The sequence below is a fragment of the Notamacropus eugenii genome, chromosome 4 (assembly GCF_028372415.1).
Source record: "Notamacropus eugenii isolate mMacEug1 chromosome 4, mMacEug1.pri_v2, whole genome shotgun sequence".
Classification (NCBI taxonomy): domain Eukaryota; kingdom Metazoa; phylum Chordata; class Mammalia; order Diprotodontia; family Macropodidae; genus Notamacropus; species Notamacropus eugenii.
Genome location: NC_092875.1, coordinates 425,020,191 through 425,042,463, shown reverse-complemented (window position 1 = coordinate 425,042,463; position 22,273 = coordinate 425,020,191). Strand labels below are relative to the sequence as shown.

Sequence of the window (22,273 nt, the reverse complement as noted above, 5' to 3'; positions counted from 1 at the left end):
TGGGCAATAGATACGTTCTTTAATAAATGAAATGGTTAAGATATATTTTTTTACCTGCTTATGAAGTTTAACCAAACTTTTCTCACTTGGGTAAGTGTTATGTTTTTCATCAAAGTCTTCATAGTCATCCATGTTCCTACCCATTTTTTCCTGATATTCTGTAGGGCACTATTAGAAATATATATATTTTGAAATGAGTACTTTTGCATATATAGAAAATAGTTTTCCAATTTAATGAAAACACCTGCATTTCCCATCATAGCTAACTTTCTCAAAAAGTTTGCTTCATGATTGGCATTTTGAAGTCAATTAAAAAACAACAAACTTTTATTATGCACTTATTTTGTATGAGGCACTGTGTTAAGTATGGAGGATACATGGAGAAAAGGTGTCAGCTTCTGCTTTCAAGTTCCCTATTCATTCTATTGCTGAAGGATTTGACAGGTAGGTGACTAAGTCTAAGACAAGGTTAAGAGAAGGGGGGAAAAAGGAGAAACATTCAAGACAAACAAAATCTGGAAAGAAAAATAACACTTTTAGCTAGTGAAGGGCAGGGGAGAATCAGGGAAGTTTCACAGAGGCACCTGCAGTGAGTCTTAAAGAAAGACAGAGATTATGAAATGAGAGAAACATGCATTCCAAGTACTGTGGAGGATTTGTACAACGTAACTGAAACAAGAGGTAATGGACAAAAAGTCAAGGAACAGTAGGTACTCCAATCTGAAACACTGAGTATGTGAAGGGAAATATAATAAAAAGGGTTAAAAAGACAGACTAGTGTCAAAATGTAGCCTAAAAGTCAGGTTTAAATGTTTTAAGCTATAAATTGGGAAGTCACTGAAGTCTTCTGAACAGAAGAATGACAGTCAGACCTGTGTCTTAGGAAGAATGTAATGAAAAGAGTGAGGACAAGGCAACTATTACAAAAGCCAAAGCAGGGATAAGGACCTGAAATAGGGTGATAGCAGGTGAATCTGCGGGAACAATGTGTTGAGGTAGAATCAGCAGCTCTTGGCAAATGACTGGGGTGAAATGGGAAAGTGAAGAATGAAAGATGACTGATACTTTGAACCTGAGTGTTGAAAGTCCAGGAGGAAGAGAAATGATTTGTAGTTTAGGGGCAGGTTGAATTCAAAGTGTTGGCAGAACACCCGGGCAGAGATGGCCAATGGGCAATTAAGAGATGAATTCAGGAGACAAAATACATAGATACATAGATTTGAGAGTTTAACCATGGGAACAGACAAGACCCTTAAGGGAGAGAGTGAACAGAGAAGAGGACTTAGGACAAAGATCCATACAACAGTTAAGGAAAAACTGGAGTCCAAAGGAATTAATGTAACAAGACCAAAGGCAGAGAGGCTGCTATAACTCCAAATCCAATGTTAATAATGAAGGAAGGAAACACGGTGAAGGTTTGCAGAGTTCACGGAAGACTTTTTAAGGGACTACAGACCCAAGCATATCTGTAGACATTGGGGAAGTAACAAATCAGGGAAAGAACAAACAAATAAGGAGTGAATGAAGACAGAAGAAGTGAGAGGTGATGATAGGCATGTACCTGAAGGAAACAAGAGCTTAGCTTCTGGGGCACAAGAAAAAGTATTGGTAACATGGCAGGGACAAAGGTCACCTCTTTCTCTGAGGTTGAAACAAAGCAGAGGATAAATAGAGACGTAAAGAGATTTTGGTGAGCAAGAGAAGAAAAAAGGAGATGATTGCAAAATGTAGATCAATAAAAATGAAGCACAGGTCTCGAGAGAGGGAGGAACAGAGAAGTGGCTGCTGAGGGATGTATAATCAATAATCAATCAAAAATGAATACAAGACTGGGAAAAGTCTCCCATAGAAGGTGGGATTTCAGTTGAATGTTAAAGGAAGATATGGAAGCTAAGAGGCAGTAGTGATGGAGCCAAACTTTCCAAGGGTGAAGCACAGCCAGTGTAAAGGCACAGAGACAGAGATGCCAGGACATGGTTAGGGAAGAACACACAAGCCAGTGGAGAAGACTCACAGAACAGGAAAGTGTAAGAAAGAAAAAGTGAGGAGACAGAGATGAGAGGAATGACAAGCACACTCCTAAATGTTTTATCATAAAGAGTTAATGTTTAAAAATGGGTAAAATTATTAAAAAAAAGATCCTACTACATTCTATACTCAAAATACTTGTTGGTTTAAATTAATTTCTCAAATACATAATTAACACGACAAGCATGATCTTCACATATATTATTTCTAAGTATGGAGATTTTTTAAAATTCCCATTAACAAAGCTAGTAGTGTTAGGGTTCTAGAGAGTAGACACATGACAAATTTGTCAACAGCTTTAAAATTTAGGGATGTGGATAAATCTAACACATTATTTAATCATGAGCATCCAAGGTGTATTAACTCTAAATGGTTCATTTCAAACAATAACAGAATAATGTAGAAAGCAATTAACAGATCAATTAATCCATCAAGTTAAGTAACCATGGAGACATGTTTAACAGAACTCACAGAAACAATGGAGGTTTAAGATACTGATATAAAAAGAAAAAGGCTAGAGTTAAGCCATGTGACCATCTTTCACCTTTACCAAAGTCAACATAACTGTACAAGTAGCAAAAATATGAAGGAGAAAAGAGAGCAATACCCCTAAATAAGTCTACTGAAGAAACATTTAGTAAATCTTCAGATAATTCAATTTTTAGAACTACTTGGATATACCAGTTCACAATACTGAAGCATCAAAGTACTCTTTGCTATTCTCTCAATATGTTAAGCTGTATGTTGTGCAAACACTATGAGATGACAAAGGGGGAGCGAAATAAGCAAACATAATTAGATGGTTATTTTTAGAGATATACCTTAAGTACCATATACAAGAGCATTGTGAGGAACACAAGAAACAACTGCTCCTCACATGTAGCAGGGCACACTCATTATGACTGACTGTGGCACTCCCTCTATTGCTTACTACATAATAATGTGAAAACATTTTGTGTAAAGCTTATTATGACAAAAGAAAAAAAATAAATGTGGAAACAAGGAAAAAGAAATTCAATTAAGCTAAATTCTTTCCAAAGCTATTAAAAGAAAAAAATATACACTTTTTATGTTCTCCAGCGACCCATGGTTAAGGATGGCTATCCACAATCACAATCATGGCACTAAAAACAAATTTTGAAAAATCTTGGAAAAGGCTATAGAGTTAAATAGTTATAACTACTTTCAAGTGTTATGAAGAAAATCTTAAAATCTGTTATCATTAAAAATGAAAATACATAAACAGCTAGTATCTAGGATATAAACAGCCAGTTAGTTACCTTTTTTAATATTGTATCAACACATTTTCTCAAAGGATGGTTATACTTTATACTTTCATTCACTTTTCGAACTTCCTGTAAAACAAGAAAAATTCAAATATTTCAATTTCTTCAGAAGAGGTTAAACTTCAAAGGTAAATAGAGTACAGATGATAAATGTGCAAATTACTTCCCATGTCAAATTTCTTAATTTTTTTCTGTTACCATGCTTGTTTTGGACACTATGCCTTGAAGTTTAAGTTTGCATCAGTTTCTTGTAATAGAATTTTAAAAAGTTCCTTTCAATGAATATCAATCATTACTGTTTAAAAAGACAAATCAAAAATCAAAATCCACAAGATTTTAATATGCAAATTTCTTACTTAACACTTTCATATTCTATATTCATCGTCTTCCGTATCATGATTGAGCATGAACTCAGAAAAACGTGTAATTGTTACAACTACTACACAAATATGCAATAAAAAAAGCAGCACAGCACAACATCTTCAGGGAACCTTTGAAATGCCTTTATTCTCAATGTTGAAATACATTCCCTAGGGCAGTAAAACCCTCCCATGACCTGATCAATTATTAGGTACCTTCAAATATCCGGAACACGTCTACGAATGCTTCACAAAGTATGTTTTATTTTTTTAAAAAAATCTGATCCATAAAAACAAAGTCTGGGTACCAAAATGCATACATCTGATTAACAAGAGAAGACTGACCAAAATGATCTAGAAAAGTTCTGAAAGATCAGGTGGTTTCAGCACAGGAAACAAAATACTTTTGTGTTTTAGCATTAGTGGATAACTGATAATTTTGCTTGGCAAATAGTATGAACTACTTAGAGCAAGATAAGAAAATTTACGATCGCGTTTGGTGATAGCAGGACACTGCTCCTTCTTAACCTATTTTTCTTGCCTGCAAACCTATAAAAGCTATAGAATCACTTCACAAGTCACAAGAGAAAATATACAAGTATCTTCTTTTTTTTTTTTTTAATTTAACTTTTAACATTTATTTTCACACAATTTTGGGTTACAAATTTTCTCCCCTTTTATCCCCTCCCCCCCCCAAACCCGAGCTTTCTAATTGCCCCTGTGACCTATCTGCTCTCTCCTCTATCCTCCTTCCCTGCCCTTGTCTCCATCTTCTCTTTTGTCCTGTAGGGCCAGATAGCTTTCTTGACCCCTTAACCTGTATTTCTTGTTACCCAGTGGTAAGAACATTACATTTGGTCCTAACACTGAGTTCCAACTTCTTTAGCTCCCTCCCTCTCCACCCCTTCCCCTTGGAAGACAGGCAATTCAATATAGGCCATATCTGTTTAGTTTTGCAAATGATTTCCATACTAGTTGTGTTGTATAGGACTAACTATATTTCCCTCCATCCTATCCTGTCCCCCTTTACTTCTATTTTCTTATGGTCCTTTCCCTCCCCATGAGTGTCGACCTCTGATTGCATTCTCCTCCCCATGCCCTCCTCTCCATCCTCCCCCCCACCCTGCTTGTGCCCCTGTCCCCCACTCTCCTGTATTATGAGATAGGTTTTCCTATCAAAATGAGTGTGCATTATATTCTTTCCTTTAGTGGAATGTGATGAGAGTAGACCTCATGTTTTTCTCTTGCCTCCCCTCTTTATCCCACCACTAATAAGTCTTTTGCTTGCCTCTTTTATGAGAGATAATTTGCCCCATATAACTTCTCCCTTTCTCCTCCCAATATTTCTCTCTCACTGCTTGATTTCATTTTTTTTTTTTAAGATATGATCCCATCCTCTTCAATTCACTCTGTCTCTATGTATGTGTGCGTGTGTGCATGTGTGTGTGTGTGTGTACTCCCACCCAGTACCCAGATACTGAAATGTTTCAAGAGTTATAAATATTGTCTTTCCATGTAGGAATGTAAACAGTTCAACTTTAGTAAGTCCCTTATGACTTCTCTTTGCTGTTCACCTTTTCATGGTTCTCTTCATTCTTGTGTTAGAAAGTCAAATTTTCTTTCCAGCTCTGGTCTTTTCATCAGGAAAATTTGAAAGTCCTCTATTTCACTGAAAGACCATTTTTTCTCCTTAAGTATTATACTCAGTTTTGCTGGGTAGGTGATTCTTGGCTTCAGTCCTAGTTCCTTTGACTTCTGGAATATCCTATTCCATTCCCTTCTATCCCTCAATGTAGAGGGTGCCAGATCTTGCGCTATCCTGATTGTATTTCCACAATACTTGAATTGTTTCTTTCTAGCTGCTTGCAATATTTTCTCTTTCACCTGGGAATTCTGGAATTTGGCCACAATGCTCCTAGGAGTTTCTCTTTTTGGATCTCTTTCATGCGGTGTTCTGCGGATTCCTTGAATATTTATTTTGCCTTCTGGTTCTAGAATCTCAGGGCAGTTTTCCTTGATAATTTCATGGAAGATGATGTCTAGGCTCTTCTTTTGATCATGGTTTTCAGGTAGTCCCAGAATTTTTACATTGTCTCTCCTGATTCTATTTTCCAGGTCAGTTGTTTTTCCAATAAGATATTTCACATTATCTTCCATTTTTCGAATCTGCGCGGTATGTTCTGAGATATCTGTCTTTCTCATAAAGTCCTTAGCATCCATCCGTACCATTCCAGTTTTGAAAGATCTATTTTCTTCAGTGAGCTTTTGAATCTCCTTTTCCATTTGGTTAATTCTGCTTTTGAAAGCATTCTTCTCCTCCCTTGCACCTCCCTTGCCAGCTGAGTTAGGCTAGTTCTCAAGGTGCCAATTTCTTCAAGATTTTTTTGGTTCTCCTTTAGCAGGGAGCTGATCTGCTTTTCATGCTTCTCCCTCATCCCTCTCATTTCCCTTCCCAGTCTTTCCTCCACCTCTCTAACTTGATTTTCAAAATTCCTCTTGAGCTCTTCCATGGCCCGAGCCCATTGGGTGGGCTGGGACACAGAATCCTCGATTTCTGTGTCTTTGCCTGATGGCAAGCATTGTTCCTCCCCATCAGAAAGGAAGGGAGGAAGTGTCTTTTCTCTGATAAAGTACCCTTCAATAGTTTTATTTCTTTTCCCTTTTCTTGGCATACTCTCCAACCAGTGGCCTGACCTCTGAATGTTCTCCTCACACCCACCTCGCCTCCTGGTCCTCCCAGCCAGCGTTTGGGGACTGAGATTCAAATGCTGCTTCCCGCCTTAGGGTTTTTGGCGGGGGCAGGGCTGCTATTCAGTGTTAAATTAAGTTCAGGTGCTGAGGTCAGGGGCAGGGCCGCCTCTCTGGCTCAGTTCCCTCAGGGGGTTTATGCACAGACCTTCCATAATGGATCCAGGCTCCCGCCCGTTTGGGGAGCCCCTGTCTGTAGCCGCCTCTCAGCTTCTATCTCCGGGGGGGGGGGGGGGGGCCCGAGCCATGGGGGCACCCCACTCCCCTCTCAACCCACCAAAGAGACTCTCTCACCTACCCCCATCAGTCACCTGTTGGTGGGGGGGCTTGTGCCGCCGCTGAAGATCCCGTCTCTGGAGCCTTCTCAGATCTGTGCCTCTCGGAGCCGCGGCCGCCGCCGCAGGTCCGGGCTGGGCTCCACGTCTGCCGCGTGACGGAGCTTTTGTGAGAGGTTTGCAGGTCCCTCTGTGGGTGGGGGGACCCGCGTGGCTGCTGGAGATCCCGTCCCCGTAGCCCTCTTGGATCTTTTCCTCTTGGTGTCGTGGCCGCGGCAGGGCTGCACTCTGCTCCCCGTCCTGGTGCCCAGTCCACGGCGCGAAGGACCCCCCACGAGAGGTTTGCAGGTCTCTCCGGAGCAGAAATCTCCCTCGCTCCAATATTCCGTGGTCTCTGGGTGCAGAATTCGCCCTGGCTTGGTCCCCTCTAGCCGTTCTGTGGTTTGTGGGTTCGGAGCTATGTGTATGTGCGTCTTTCTACTTCGCCATCTTGGCTCTGCCCCTACAAGTATCTTCTATAAATAATATGATCCCATTTAAAAGTCTTGTTTTTATCAATATGTTTTTAGAAATGGAAAATTAGTAACAGCATTATGTAGAATGTTTCAGAAGGCTTAACTTCCTAAAATAACCTCAACTTCAGTGAGCTTTACCTACTTCCATTCTAATTTATTCACACATCAGAATAGTCATGTCCTATATCCTGGTACCATCTGAAACTTCTCCTCCTCCAAAATCTTGTACTACTAGGGGGAATTTCAATTTCTTGTCCTTCCACCTCTCTCACTCCATAAAATTTTCCTTCCCTATCACCACCAGCTTGCTCACTAATTGTATTGATCTCTGAACTCTGCTCTGCCCTCACTTTTTTCCTTATAAAGCCATAACCCTATGATCATAGACTTCCAGAATGCCTGTGTTCACCCTTGAATCCCTTGTCCGCTTGTCATCTCACCATTCCTTCCAATCTTCAAACCAACATAATTTTTAGCACCCACTATGACAATACTCTTAGGTCTTTGTTACAAGGTTTTTATTTGTTTTTTTTTTTCCAGTGGGGGGAGGGAGAGTGGGAGAGAAGAAAAAGTTTAATAATTGTAAAAATTAAAATTTAAATAAAAGAGTAGTCTGTATTTGCTATCTATACTACCTCAAAATCTCTTATAACCTAGGTACCAAACCCCAGCAGTCTACTGAAACACTAATCTCCAATTCCCCTCATGACCACCTTATCACTAAATCCAATGGTTTTCCCAACCTGCACTTACCTTCCTTGGACTCTCTACAAATAGCACTGTGTACTAACCTCTTCTTAATATCCTTCTCTCCTTAACTTCCTGGCCAATGTACCTCCGGGTTCTCTTCTTATGGTTATGACAACTCCTTTTCTGATTCTTTTGCTGGCTCCTCATCTCCTTCTCATTCTTTTAAGTGTTAGAATCTTGTCCTTCGTTTCACCCTCTCCCTGTGGGATCTCATTGGTTCCCATAATTCAAGAACCACTTCTATGCAGAGTCCACTCAAATCTATCTCTATCCCCAACTGTTTTTCAGAGCTCCAACATCCTGATTTACTTTGGGACCCTGATGGCACCCCAAAACCGTCTTGTCCAAAATCGAGTTCATCTTGAAAACCCACTCTTCCCCCTGAACTTTTATACTTCTGTTGGTGTTCTCTACACACCTGGTCTCATTAGCTCAGTTATCTCTGGTCTTTCCTTTACCTCTGGCTCACACATCTGAGGAACTGACAAATCCTGTTGATTCTACCTCCAATAAAGCCACCCTAAATCAGGCCCAGAGGCTGGGCAGGAGAGTGAATACACTGAATGAAAGTACTAGAATTCAAAAGGATCTCAATCATGTGAAAAAGTGGGCCAGTTCTCTTAATAGGAAATGAAGGTGAACTCTCACTTGACTCTGAGCTTCTATCTACACCAAATTTCTACTGATGTTTTCTTATGAATTTTACAAAAAGGTTCAATCAAAAATCTGTTTTCTTCCTGAAGTCCTATTCTTAAAATTCAGAATTTCAACTGTAACAATTGAAGATAGGTAAGATATGGCTTAATAGCAACTCAGATGAAAAATGCATAGGGTTTAAGTTGACCATTCAAGCTTTTCAGGAGTTGAGGTAGCAGAAAGTGCACTGAATCCAAGCTCAGAGAACACTCACTGCCTGTAGAATCTTGAATAAATTTACCTGAGTCTCCTCATCTATAAAATGAGGAGTTTGTTCTGGATTGAATTATAAGGTCCTTTTCAACTCTAAAGTCAATTAACAGTGTATAATATAACTGCCACAAGAGTTAATGCAAACTGAGGCTTCAAGTACAGTGTCTTTAACAAGAAAAGTAATAGACAAAAGTCATATTGGTCAAACCACAACTGAAGTTGCTATATTTTAAGTGTGACAATGAAAAATTAAATGTACAGAGGATGACCAGAAAGTTTCAAAGCATGCTATTATCTTATGACATACTGAGTTATGGAACTGGAGGTGTTAAGATTGAAAAGACAACCCAGTAGGGAATGAGAGCTGTCTTCATATATTTCTTCCTATTTCTATATGAAAGGCCATTATGGAGAAGACAGATAGTACTAGGCTTGGGAGAATTTGTTGCACTTGACTCTGCATATTTTGTGGGGTTTTTTTTCCAATGGGGAGATGGGAAGGGATAAAAATTGATTTTTGTTAAATGAAAAAACTTAAATTTATTAAAAAGAAAGTTCTTAATGCCAAGGCCCTTGCCTCTCCTCCTCACCCCCAAAAGACAGACAGCATTAGGTTTACTGCTAATCTCCAGAAAGCAACAAAAAATATATTACAGACACATTTCTGCTTGATATAGTTCTCAACAACTGGAGCCATCCAAAAAAGGAAAAGACTACCTTGCAAAGCAATGTTCCCTCTGCCACTGGAAGTATTAAAGCAAGAATTACATGACAAGCAGCCAGTCATGTAAAGGGTTTGGACAGGAGGACCATAATATTTCTGGCATCTGTATTGTCTTCTCTACCCCTACTACAAACATCTTCCTTCGAGGGTCTCATCTCTTCTTGACAACATTGTTCTAATATCTTTCTCTCTAGTTCTTAGCCTGATATGAAGACCCTATCTACTCTTCTAGTCTTAGCTCCCACCACTCTACAATAAGAGTCCACCCTGAGGAAATAAAATACTTAAATAATCTCATTTCAGAAAAAGAAATTGAACAAGCCATCAATGAACTCCCTAAGGAAAAATCTCCAGGACCAGATGGATTTACAAGTGAATTTTATCAAATATTTAAAGAAAAATTAATTCCAATACTACATAAACTACTTGGTAAAATAGGCGAAGGGGCCTCACCAAGTTCTGTTTACGATACAAATATGGCCCTAAAACCTAAACCAGGGACAGCCAAAACAGAGAAACAAATTATAGACCAATTTCCCTAATCAATATAGAGGCAAAAATTTTAAATAAAACATTAGCAAAGAGATCACAGCAACTTATCTTGATGATAATAAAGTATGACCAGGTAAGATTTATACCAGGAATGCAGGGTTGGCTCAATATTAGGAAAATTATCAGCATAATTGACGATATCAACAACAAAACTTACAGAAATCATATGATTATCTCAACAGATGCAGAAAAAGCCTTTGACAAAATACAATACCCCTTCCTACTAAAAACACTAGAGAGCATAGGAATAAATGGAGTCTTCCTTAAAATGATATATAGCATCTATCTAAAACCATCAGCAAGCATTATATGTAACAGGGATAAGCTAGAAGCATTTCCAATAAAATCGAGGGTGAAACAAGGATGTCCATTATCACCACTGTTATCCAATATGGTACTAGAAATGTTAGCTTTAGCAACCACAGAGGAAAAAGAGACTGAGAGAATTAGAATAGGCAAAGAAGAAACAAAGCTATCATTCTTGGCAGGTGATATGTTGGTTTACCTAGAGAATCAATTAAAAAATTATTTGAAACAATAAACAAATTTAGCAAAGTTGCAGGATATAAAATAAACACACATAAATCACCTTCATTTCTATATATTACTAACAAAGTCCAACAGCAAGAGATAAGAGAAATTCCATTTAAAATTACTGTAGACATTATAAAATATTTGGGAGTCTACCTGGCAAAACAAACCCAGAACTATTCAAGCACAATCACAAAACACTTCTTACACAAATAAAGTCAGATCTAAATAATTGGAAAAATATCAGTTCCTCATGGGTGGACTGAGATAATAAAAATTACAATTCTACCTAAATTAAATTACTTATTCAGTGCTGTACCAATTAAACTACCAAAAAAATTATTTTACAGAGCTAGAAAAAAACAATAAAAAATTTCGGCTGGAAGAACAAAAGGTCCAGAATATCAAAGGAATTAATAGAAAGAAATGCAAGTGAAGGTGGCCTTGCTGCACCAGATCTTAAATTGTATTATAAAGCAGCAATCATAAACTTGGTACTGGGTAAGAAACAGGGCGGTGGATGAATGGAATAGGTTAGGTAGGTAAGAAAAAACAGTCAATGACTATAGTAACGTACTATGTGATACATCCAAAGACTCCAGCTTCTGGTGTAAGAACTCACTATTTAACAAAAACTGTTGGAAAACTGGAAAACAGTAACTAGGCATAGATCAGTATCTTACACCCTATACCAAAACAAAGTCCAAATGCATACATGATTCAGATAGAAAGACTGATACTATAAGCAAACTAGGAGAGCAAGAAATAGTTTACCTGTCATATCTATGGAGAAGGGAAGAATTTATGACCAAACAAGATAGAGAACATTACGAAATGCAAAATGGATGATTTTGGTTACATTAAACTGAAAAGTTTTTGCACGAAGTAAGCTAATGCAACTAAGATTAGAAGGGAAGCAGAAAGCTGGGAAACAATTTTTACAGTCAATGTCTCTGATAAAGGCCACATTTCTAAAATATATAAAGAACTGAGTTGAATTTATAAGTGTACAAGTCATTCCCCAATTGATAAATGGTCAAAGGATATGAACAGGCAGTTTTCAGAGGAAGAAATTAAAGCTTTATCTATAGTCACATTGATAAAATTCTCTAAATCACTATGGATTAGAGAAATGCAAATCAAAACAACTCTGAGGTACCACATTATACCTATCAGGTTGACTAACATGACAAAACAGGAAAAATGATAAAGGAGAAGATGTGGGGAAATTGGAACACTAATGCATTGTTGGTGGAGTTGTGAACTGATCCAACCATTATGGAGAGCAATTTGGAACTATGCACAAAGGGCTATAAAACTCTGCATACCCTTTGACCCAGAAATAGCATCTCTAGGTCTGCGTCCCAGAGATCATAAAAATGAGAAAAAGACCCACATATACAAAAATATTTATAGGACTTCTTTTTGTGATGGCAAAGAATTGGAAATTGAGGGGATGCCCATTGAAGGAATGGCTGAACTAGCTGTGGTATATGAATGTAATGGAACACTACTGTGCTATAAGAAATGATGAGCAGGCGGACTTCAGAAACATCTGGACAGACTTATGAGAACTGTTGCTGAGTAAAATGAGCAGAACGAGAAGAACATTATACACAGTAACAGCAACACTGTGCAATGATCCACTCTGATGGAATTAGCTCTTCTCAGCAACGCAAGGATCTAAGACAACCCCATAAGACTCATGATGGAAATTGCCGTCCACATCCAGAGAAAGAACTCTGGAGTCTGGATACAGAAGGCAGAATACAATGTGCCCTCCTTGTCTTTTGTTGTTTTGTTTCTTCTATCTCATGGTTCCTCTCACTAGTTCTAATTCTTCTTTATACCACGACTAAGGTGAAAATGTTTGATATGAATGTATAAGTAGAGCCTATATCAGACTGCATTTCATCTTGGGGAGGGTGAAAAGATCTTAAACCCCAAATCCTATGGATTTGAATGTTGAAAACTAAAAATAAGTAAATTAAAAAAAAAAAAAAAAAAGAATCCACTCCTGAAGTATGCTTGTCATTTCTTCTGCCCATGATACCACTGCCTCTGCACCTACCCAATTCTAGCACAACTTTCAAAACACAGCTCAAATATTACCTTTTACACATCTTCCTTAGGTACCAAACTGAAAATGATCCATTTCTTTGCATTCCTGGTGCATATCTATAAAACAATGGCTATTTAATACTTCTGTTTATCACACTTCTCCCTTTCACGAGGTGGGATCTACATCTTGTCCATCTTTGTATCTGACACATAGTGAGGAGTCACTCAAGTATCTTCTGTATGCATAACTCACACCTTCTATAATCTTCAAGTATGAGCTCTCTCTCTCTCTCTCTCTCTCTCTCTCTCTCTCTATATATATATATATATATCTGCAAAGTTTTATAAGACACTTATTTCTCATTATGGACATACTCTGAAATTTATACTAATCTGAACAATACAAAAGCTGAATGTTTTGATGATTTCATGATCTGAGGGCATTAGTTCTCACTGCATTCACTGATGCAGACTAGAAACCACATCCAGTGTGATTCTTATCCATGTCTTGCTGTAGAGCCACATTAAAAGATCTATCCAATATACTGGAGGTCTTCTCTTTATTTTAATATTTCATGTGCATCAACTGGGCTATCGATTATTTTTTATTCTTACTACATGAATAGACCTACTTCCTTATCTCGCATATCTAGCCATTTTATCCCTTCCCTAAGATGCTACAGCCTACTCAAAACCCATTATAATCTTTCCATTGTCCAATAGGGTTTGCATTGGGATCTCTTAAAGAAGTAGCAGAGGAGTATCTTTCTCTTAAAGCATCTTTCATACAAAGTAATCTTCCTAAGGTGCTTGTCTGCACTGGTCGTTCTCCTACTCAAAAATTACCAAGTTGTTCTCTCCTCTCTACCACAAATTTCTTAGCTTAGTGATTAAGGCCCTTGCTGACATTTATCCAAATTCCTATTCCAATTCTCATTTCTTTCACATTAGAACCCTCCACATATTCTATGTTCTGGAGAAACTGGAGTACTCACTCTTTCTTGCATTTGAGATTCCACATCTGTCCTAAATATGTAAACTCAAGCCATCCCAAACTCTGCCCTTCAGCATTTCACCAGTCTCAGCTGCTGGAGTAGCTGGGATTACACACATATATTACCATGCCAAGCCATCACCTACATTTTTCAATGTTTCCTTCTCCTTTTATCTTCCAATTGGGCCATCTCTTAAAACAATGAATAAGAAAAAAAGGTGGGGAGGGGCAAGTGGTTTAGCAAAACTAACCAATAATATATCAATTAAGTTCAACTCTACATATAGTGTCCATAGTCCTCCCACCTCAGTGAAGAAACAAGAGGCAGATGTCTTTTCTTATCTCTTCTCTGGATCATTATAATTTTGCTACATTCATTTTTCAACTTAAGATTTCAAAAAGACATGTACAGAAGAGAGAAACAGAGGCAAGTCATGAAGGAAGGATATGTACCAAAGTGTACCAAAATCCTTTCAAGAGAATGTCAAGAGTGTTTAGGTTTTGAAAAAGCCAAGGCTGTTGAGATAAGTTAAAGATAACAAAAAAAAAAAAATTTGTTAACTGAATTAGAGAAAAATAGAAGCTCAAAGTACAAGAGTAAAAGATTACAGAGTTGAAAACATTGCTGTCAATTCTTGTTTTGCTTTAGCTTTCTCTGTCAAGAAGAATGACCTTTGGACCAATAAGGAAAAAAGAAGTTAATAAAGAGTTAATACTCAAGGTAAAAGCCCACACCAAGTTGCTTTTAATAAATCAAGTCGCAAGGACTAAATGAACTACATCCCAAGATACTGAAAGAATTGGCAGATGATACAGATGAGTCAGTCAATGAATTCAGAAAGATCATTGAGGGTCCAGAGTCAAGATGGCAAGCAGTGTGGTGGGTTCCCTCTCTAGAAACTCCTACAAATAAATTTAGAATAGGCACCAGACTAAATCTGGGTGGGGAAATCCAGAAAGAGTCACAGTGAGTCTTCTGCTCAGTACAGGGAGACAGACGGGAAGGTCTGCAAACACTGTAGATGGTATTGGGTCCACAAACACACAGCTGCATGGAGCCCTCCAGTGCCTAGGAAGACATTATAAACTGGGCTAAAAGAGGGCCTCAGACCAGGTGACTGCAATGGCGATAGGCGCCAACTGGCAGCTTTGCTGCCCACTACATGGTTCCAGGTTACAGATTCAGGGTAGACTGAGACAGGGATGTGCACTCAGGGTTGGTGTTTCCAAGTATGAAAGCATGAGATAGTATACTGACAAAAGAGTAAGTACAGAAGTCAGCAGCAGCAACAATGGTGGTGCCACTTAGAACCCAAGCTCAGAGTAGGTTCTCCTTTTCAGCATTTGGCCCACCCTGCAGAAAAATAACTAAGGAAAAATCCCAGAACAAAGGGGAGTCTACAATCCTGCCACTCTGAACCAACAGAAATTTCCAGCTGGCTAATGAAGTCCAGTAGCATCTACTCTTGCTCAGACTCACACACAGGTTGGGTACTTGCAGAGTTCAGATTTTGCCCTGGCCCAGAACCCTTTGGGAGCAGAGAAAACCTTGCAAGTCACTATTCTGTCCCTGACAGTCTAGAATAACACAATATCCACTACTCAAAGACAGCAGCAATAAGACCAGAGCTGATCTTCCCTTCAAAAGTGTGGCAGAACCCATCAAGTCAAAAGTCAGGAAGTAGGCTGGAAGAAAGAGTAAATAAAAGAACTCCACTATAATAAGCTATTTGGGTGACAGGGACAATCAAAGTACAAATCCAGAAGAAGATAATGATTTCAAAACATTTACAATCAATGTCTCAGAGAAAAACATGATTTAGGATCAAAGTCAACTAGAATTCCTTGCAAAGATGAAGAGTTTTAAAAAAGAGGTAAAAATGTTTTTATAAAACAAATGACAGTACTTGAGAGGAAAAAATTGGAAAGAAATTAGAAGAGGCAGCTAAGTGGTGCAATGGATAGAACACTGGTCCTGGAGTCAGGAGAACCTGAGTTAAAATTTAGCTTCACACACTTACTTGCTGTGTGATCCTGGGTAAGTCACTTAATCCTTATTGTCTTTAAAAAAAAAACAAAAAAAACAAAAGACTAAGGTAGAAAAAGTTAGAAAGGGAATTAATAGCTTGGTATAATAAGTATAAAACTTTGCCCAACCAACAAATTTCTTGAAAATTAGAATGAAACAAATAGAAGTCAATGACTTCAGGAGACAATATGAAATATTCAAATAAAGTCAAAAGGCTGAGGAAATAAAAAAATGTAAAATGTCTCAGAAAAAAATAAATGACTGACTACAGGCTGAGGAGAAAAAAATTTAAGAATCATCAGACTATCCTTTAGGCTACAACTAAAGAAAAACCTAGATAACATTTTTCAAGGAATCTTAAAAAAAAAAACTGCTCAGATCTCTTAGAACTAGAAGGGCAAAGTGGAAATAGAAAGACTTCAACAATTACCTCCTGGGAGAAAAAAACAACAAACAAACAAAATGAAAACTTCCAGGAACAACAGAGCCAAAATCTAAAGCTTCCAGGTCAAAGAAAAAATACTGCAATCAGCCAGAAAGACAGAATTCAAGTACTGAGGAGTCATAGTCAGGATCACATACAATTTAACAGCCACCACAATTAAAGGAGCCTAGAACATGGAAAATGATATGCCTGAAGGAAAAGGATATATGCTTATAGCCAAGAATAACTTACCCAGCAAAACTGAGTACAATGCTACAGGGGGTAAAAATTGACCTCTGATGAAATAGAGGACTTCCAAGCATTCCTGATGAAAAGATTAGAGCTGCAGGGAAACTGAAAATCAAATAGAGTACAGAGAAACACAAAAAGGCAAACATAAATTAACAGTGATCAAGGACTATACATGAATAAACTACTTACTTTTATACACAAGGAGAAGCGCTGTGTGTCCTGTGAACCCTACCATCACTAGACATGATAAGAGGAGTCTAATTAAACAATGTCTGGGAGTTGTTCTGTTATGCTTTGCTCTTAATGGTAAGAGAGGAAATAGGAATACCTGGGGCAGCAGAAGGAAGACTGTATCACATAATCAGAGTGGTGGCACAAGGTGACATCTATACAAACAAGGAAGAGAAGGTGGGAGGGAACAGCTGATACTTGGACCTCATTCTCACCTGAACTAGTTTAAAGAAGGAACACACGCACACATACACACGCGCGCACGCACACACACACACACACATACACACACACACACACACATAAAGAGAAATACAGTTTACTCAAAAGGGAAATAGGAAGGAAAGGTGAGAAGAGGTGAGGGCAATTAGAAGAAAGGGCATATTAAGGGAAGGATTAGCCCTAAGCAAAACAAACTCTAAGAAGATAAAAAAAAATATACATATTTGTAGCTCTTTTTGAGGTGGCAAAGAATGGGAATCTAAAGGGGTGTCCATACATTGAGGAATGGATAGATTACAAATTACAGCACACAAATATGAAGGAATATTATTGTGCTGAACTCTTATCAGTATAACAATCAACTAGGATTCCAGAGGATTAAGGATAAAGTGTGCCACCAATCTCCAGATAGAGAGATGAAGGATGAAGAATGAGACAAACATTTTAGAAGGGCATGGCCAATGTGAAAAATCTGTTTCAGTTTACTGTGCATGTTTGTAATGTTTTTTGCCTTCCTTGTGTTCTCAATTGGATAAGGAAGCAGCAAGGCAGACCTTGACTGATTAAAACAAAATATTTAAAAAATAGTAAACAGATAAACAAGATTGTGGATAATAGAACAATTACCACAAGTTCTAGATATTGACCACTCTTTCAAAAAGGTCAAGAGACTGAATTCTGAAAGCTTGGACCAGACAGCTTGACATGGATCCTCAGCCAAATTTTAGAAAATAGTAAAACAGATGAGTGAATAGCTGAAAGAATAAGCAGGAATACCACAAAGCAGCACGGCTTCACCAAGGCCAGGCCAGGCCAGGCCAGGCTAGACTTCTGTTCATAAGATAACAGCACAGCAGGATGCTTTAGGCAGAGCTCACCTGCAGTTGACCAAGGTATCTGACAGTGTTTTGTGCTATCCTTGTTTTTTAAAAAAAGGAAAGCTGGGGGCTGCACAGCAATCGGTGAATTAAGAACTGGCCAGAACGACAAGATCCAGAGTATATAATTAACTGTTCGATGCTGGTCTCCAGGAGGGCCCAGAGAAATCTATGTTTTGTTCTGTGAGGCTCAACATTATTAGTGACTGGGACAGAGGCACAGATGGCATGCTTATCAAATCTTCAGATGGAACAAAACTGACAGGCAAATGACAGCCAGCACCACCACCTCCCCCAACACAAAAAAATATCAATGAGCTAGAAGGTTACTGGCCTCTGCAACTAGTCAGAAAAAAAGAAATGTTTTAAAATGTAGATTGCAAGATAAATACCAGTTAGCCGCACAATACGGCAGACAAGAAAGTTAATGGAATCTTAAGCTACATTAAGAAAGGCATAGAGTCTGCCACCCTCACTGGAGGTCTCATCAAGCAAAAGCTTGATAAATGAACTACCTGGGTATGTTTCATATGTGGGTTGGCCAAAGGCCTCTCACATTCCTTTGAACTGAGGTTCTGTAATTCTTTAAACTCAATGAAGCTTATCATCTCCTACATCATTCCTTGACACTTAGTCTATGTCAATGAAACTTACCTTAGCATTAGCTTTCCTACCTGTCACATCATACTGCTGACCCTTGAGTATGAAGTCCACTAAAACTCCCTATCCCTAGCAGTTCACTGCCAAACAGTCCATTTCTTTATAATAATACCATAGCCTTGTGAGGTAAATAATGCAAGAAAAGCACTTTATAAATTATTTTTACACTGTAGAAATATGAATTATTGCTTAATACCAGTGGTTTTATATGGTTACAAACCAAGCAATTTTCCTATCTCAGAAGATTCAAAATTGCAAGTAAAAAAAAAAAGCCAGAAAAATTCATGCTTGATATAAACAGGCTTCAGCATATAATTACCTATGACTTGCATGCAAGAAATGGCATGAAAGATAAAACTGACAATTTTGATTACATAAAAAAGATCTTGCACTGACAAAACAAATGCAGTTAAAACTAAAAGGTAAAGAATTATTTAACTGGGGGAAAATTCCTTGCTGCAAGTTTCTTTGTTAAAGTTCTCACTTCCAAGATATGTATGAGGAACTGATTTATAATTTAAGAACCAAAGCCATTTGTCAATAGACAAAAGATCCAAAGACATAAATAAGCAGTTTTCAAAGGAAAAATGCTCCAAATCATCAATAATGAGAGAAATGAAAATTAAAGTAATTCTTGGCAAAGATAACAAAAGAGGGAAAATGCTGGAGGGGCTTTGGGAGAGCAGGCGCATTGATGCACTGTAGTTGGAACCATAGTCATTTTTGAAAACAATCTGGGACTCTGCTCCCAAAGTCATTAAACTGTGTATACCCTTTGACCAGTAACACTAACAGATCTATAACCCAAAGAGATCAAAGAAAGAGGAAAAAGGACCTATGTACAAAAATATAAAAATCTTCTGGTAGCAGCAAAGAACAGGAAATTAAAGAGGGTATGTAACATTTGAGGGTACGCAGATAAATGAGATGGTTTCAAAGAAACATGAGAAGATTTGTGAAAACTGAGCAGAGGAAGTGAACAGAACCAGAATAATTTCATAAGAACTCTGATCTCTTTGGTGACCAGCCATAACTCCAGGGAACAAATGAGGAAACATGTTCTCTTGAGAGAGTGGTGATGAAATCAAGATGTAGAATGAGACACACAGTTTTAGACATGGTCAATGTAGAAATTTGTTTGCTAGACTATGGATGTTTGTACTCTCCCCCTCTCTAGGTATTTAGGAGGGGGAGGTAGGAAGGATGCAAATAAATATTAGCTGAAATAAAGTAAAACAAAAGTTTAATAAGTATTCGAGAAATATATGGGCTGAAACACTGAATGACTTTACCTGAATTATTTAATATCTCTCAGATTTTTGTGAGGAGCAAATATGGCAAGTGTTTTGTAAATCTTAAACCACTACATGAATATCACCATTTTCATAATTATCTACTAAGACAGCACTAGGCAAATCAACTTAACTTTCGACATGAGTTTTATTCCTGTACATTTTTCTTAACCTCTGAACTTTCTTTCAGTTCCACTATAAAAATGAGATTGCCACGAGAGAATTTATTGGTTGTGGTATCTCATGAGATTTAGTGGCCAATATGAACATACAGCTAGAGGGCAGGGACAAGGTATCTTGGAAGATTTCCCCCTGCCTCATTTTCCCTAAGCCCAAAAGAATATGTTTTTAAAAAGTGACACACTTTCTCAATGTTTCCATGGGTAGAAATGTTTCCTATAATTCAAGAATATCTACTTACTTCCATTATATCCTCTAAATTTTCTTCAGCATCTGCTTTCTCTGTCATCAGCTTGGCAGCCTTGAAATATGTCTTCATGAGCAGGTACCCTCTCTTAGCTCCATTCCAATGGGACCGAGGAATTTCCACCAAGCCATACCCCAACAATAAAACAAGGAGAAATAGGCCCCATGTATTGGCAGCAGCTATCCCAATTGTCTGAAGTTGATTCCTAAGGAGAAGAAATCATGATCAAATGATTATTTCTACAATTTCACTACTCCATGACAGATGAATGTATATTTGAATACCATCCAAGATAGAACTTGCTCCCTCCTTCAAGGAAGTTCTTTATTTTAGACTGCTTCGATTGTTGAAATTATTTCAAACACTGAACCAAAAACATTATCTGTCCTAGATCCATCTTCTAAGGTCAAAACAGAATGATATTTTTTCCACTTTCTTTATTTTTGGCAACATGTCTAATACAAAAATGTTTTATATGACTTCACATTGTATAACTGGTATCAAATTGCTTATGTCATATCTCAATGGGTGAGAAGACTTAGAGGAAAAGAATTGAAACTCAAAACTTAAATGTTAAAAAAAATCTTTTTTAAAGAAAAAAAGGCAACACAGACAACCAAATTTATGTTATCTAAACTCAAGTGAACTCTTGCTGCAGGAAAGCAATCATTCTACTCCTCTATAATCCATTCATTATTCCACTTTCTACACTGGCTGTTTCAAATCTTTTCTCTACTTAAGCTTTCCATAGCAGCTTTGCCTCTAACTCTATCTACCAATGACCTCTCTTCATACCTCACTGAAAAAAATTTGAGATCATTTGCTATGAGATCTCACTTCTCCCCTTCTCATATTCCATTGTTCAGATACCTTCCCCCACTATCTTCTCAGATAAAGAGGTTACTCTTATACTCATGAAGGCCAGCTACTCTACATGGACCTTTGATCAAATTTCCTTGCCTCTTAAAGATTATGGCCTCCACTCTCTCTTTTCTTCATGTCTCATCAATATATGTCCCATATCATATCATCAATAAATGTCTCAAATACAATCATGTCTCATCCATCTGTAATGGCAAGCAAAGTAGGATCTTTTGATGTTTTGAGTTTTAGTCAATCAAGTCCCTTGACTGAATCAATCCAGTATCTTTGATTAGAAATAGAGTGTGTGTGTGTATGTGTGTGTGTGTGTGTATGTGTATACACACACATGTTGTAAAGGGAGCAGTCAGAAGCAGAGCTGAAAGAGAAGAGACAGAAGCAAAGCTGAGAAAGAAGCAACTGTGAGCAGGTTAGGGAAACTTGTTTGTGGAGAGGCCTAACAAAAAGAAAGTTTGTGATGTCAAACTCCTGTCCATTGATCTGCGCTGATTTCTCAGACAGAAGCCCTGTCTGTTCACATGCATCGATTTCTCAGGCAGTAGTCCTGTCTGTTCACATGCATCGATTTCTCAGGCAGTAGTCCTGTCTGTTGGTCTGTGCTAATTTCTCAAACAGAAGCCCTGTCTCTTCACATACATCGATTTCTCAGGCAGTAGTCCTGTTTGTTCACATGCATCGATTTCTCAGGCACTAGTCCTGTCTGTTGGTCTGTGCTAATTTCTCAAACAGAAGTCCTGTCTCTTGGTTTTATGGGTAGACTGAGATGATGGCACTGGTAATGTGTATAAACATTGTGGTAGCCCTGTTAAGCTTTGGGGAGGAATTTGGAGTGGAACAGTCCCCTTGAGCTGAGAGAAGGAGCAGGAGCAGAGAGAGGTGCCTGTGTGTGAACCCAGGAACGAGCTGGGAGCAGTTGGCCCATGGAGGAGGAGCACACAGTGGAGGAGCCATGGGGTTGGAAGTCAGCCTCAAGCCAAGATGAGGGAGGACTTTACCTGGACACTTGATATTGATTAAAAAGACTGCTCTTACTGTGACCTGGGGGGGATGGTGTGGGACTCTGAGAAAAGAACTTTACTTGGACACTTGGCATTGATTAAGGACGGTGCTATTGTTATGAGAATATATACCTCGAATATGTTTTACTTAAGGACGGTGCTATGAATGTTATGCTTTACTTAACTGAACAAGGTTTACTTTGTTACTGAATGGAGTTCATTACAGTCATTCACAGCAGCAGCTGC

General features: G+C 38.2%; 1 protein-coding gene across 6 annotated transcripts in view; it reads right to left on the bottom strand.

Annotated features, from left to right (window-relative positions):
- LMBRD2 (LMBR1 domain containing 2) overlaps positions 1–22,273 on the bottom strand; it is a 59,457-nt gene that overhangs the window by 15,900 nt on the left and 21,284 nt on the right. For all 6 annotated transcript variants that reach the window (XM_072605810.1, XM_072605814.1, XM_072605815.1 and 3 more), the window contains 3 exons: positions 20,142–20,352; positions 3,309–3,383; positions 55–168 (listed from right to left, as the gene is read on the bottom strand). In XM_072605810.1, the coding sequence (XP_072461911.1) occupies positions 55–168; positions 3,309–3,383; positions 20,142–20,352 (400 nt within the window). The remainder of the gene's footprint in view (positions 1–54; positions 169–3,308; positions 3,384–20,141; positions 20,353–22,273) is intronic.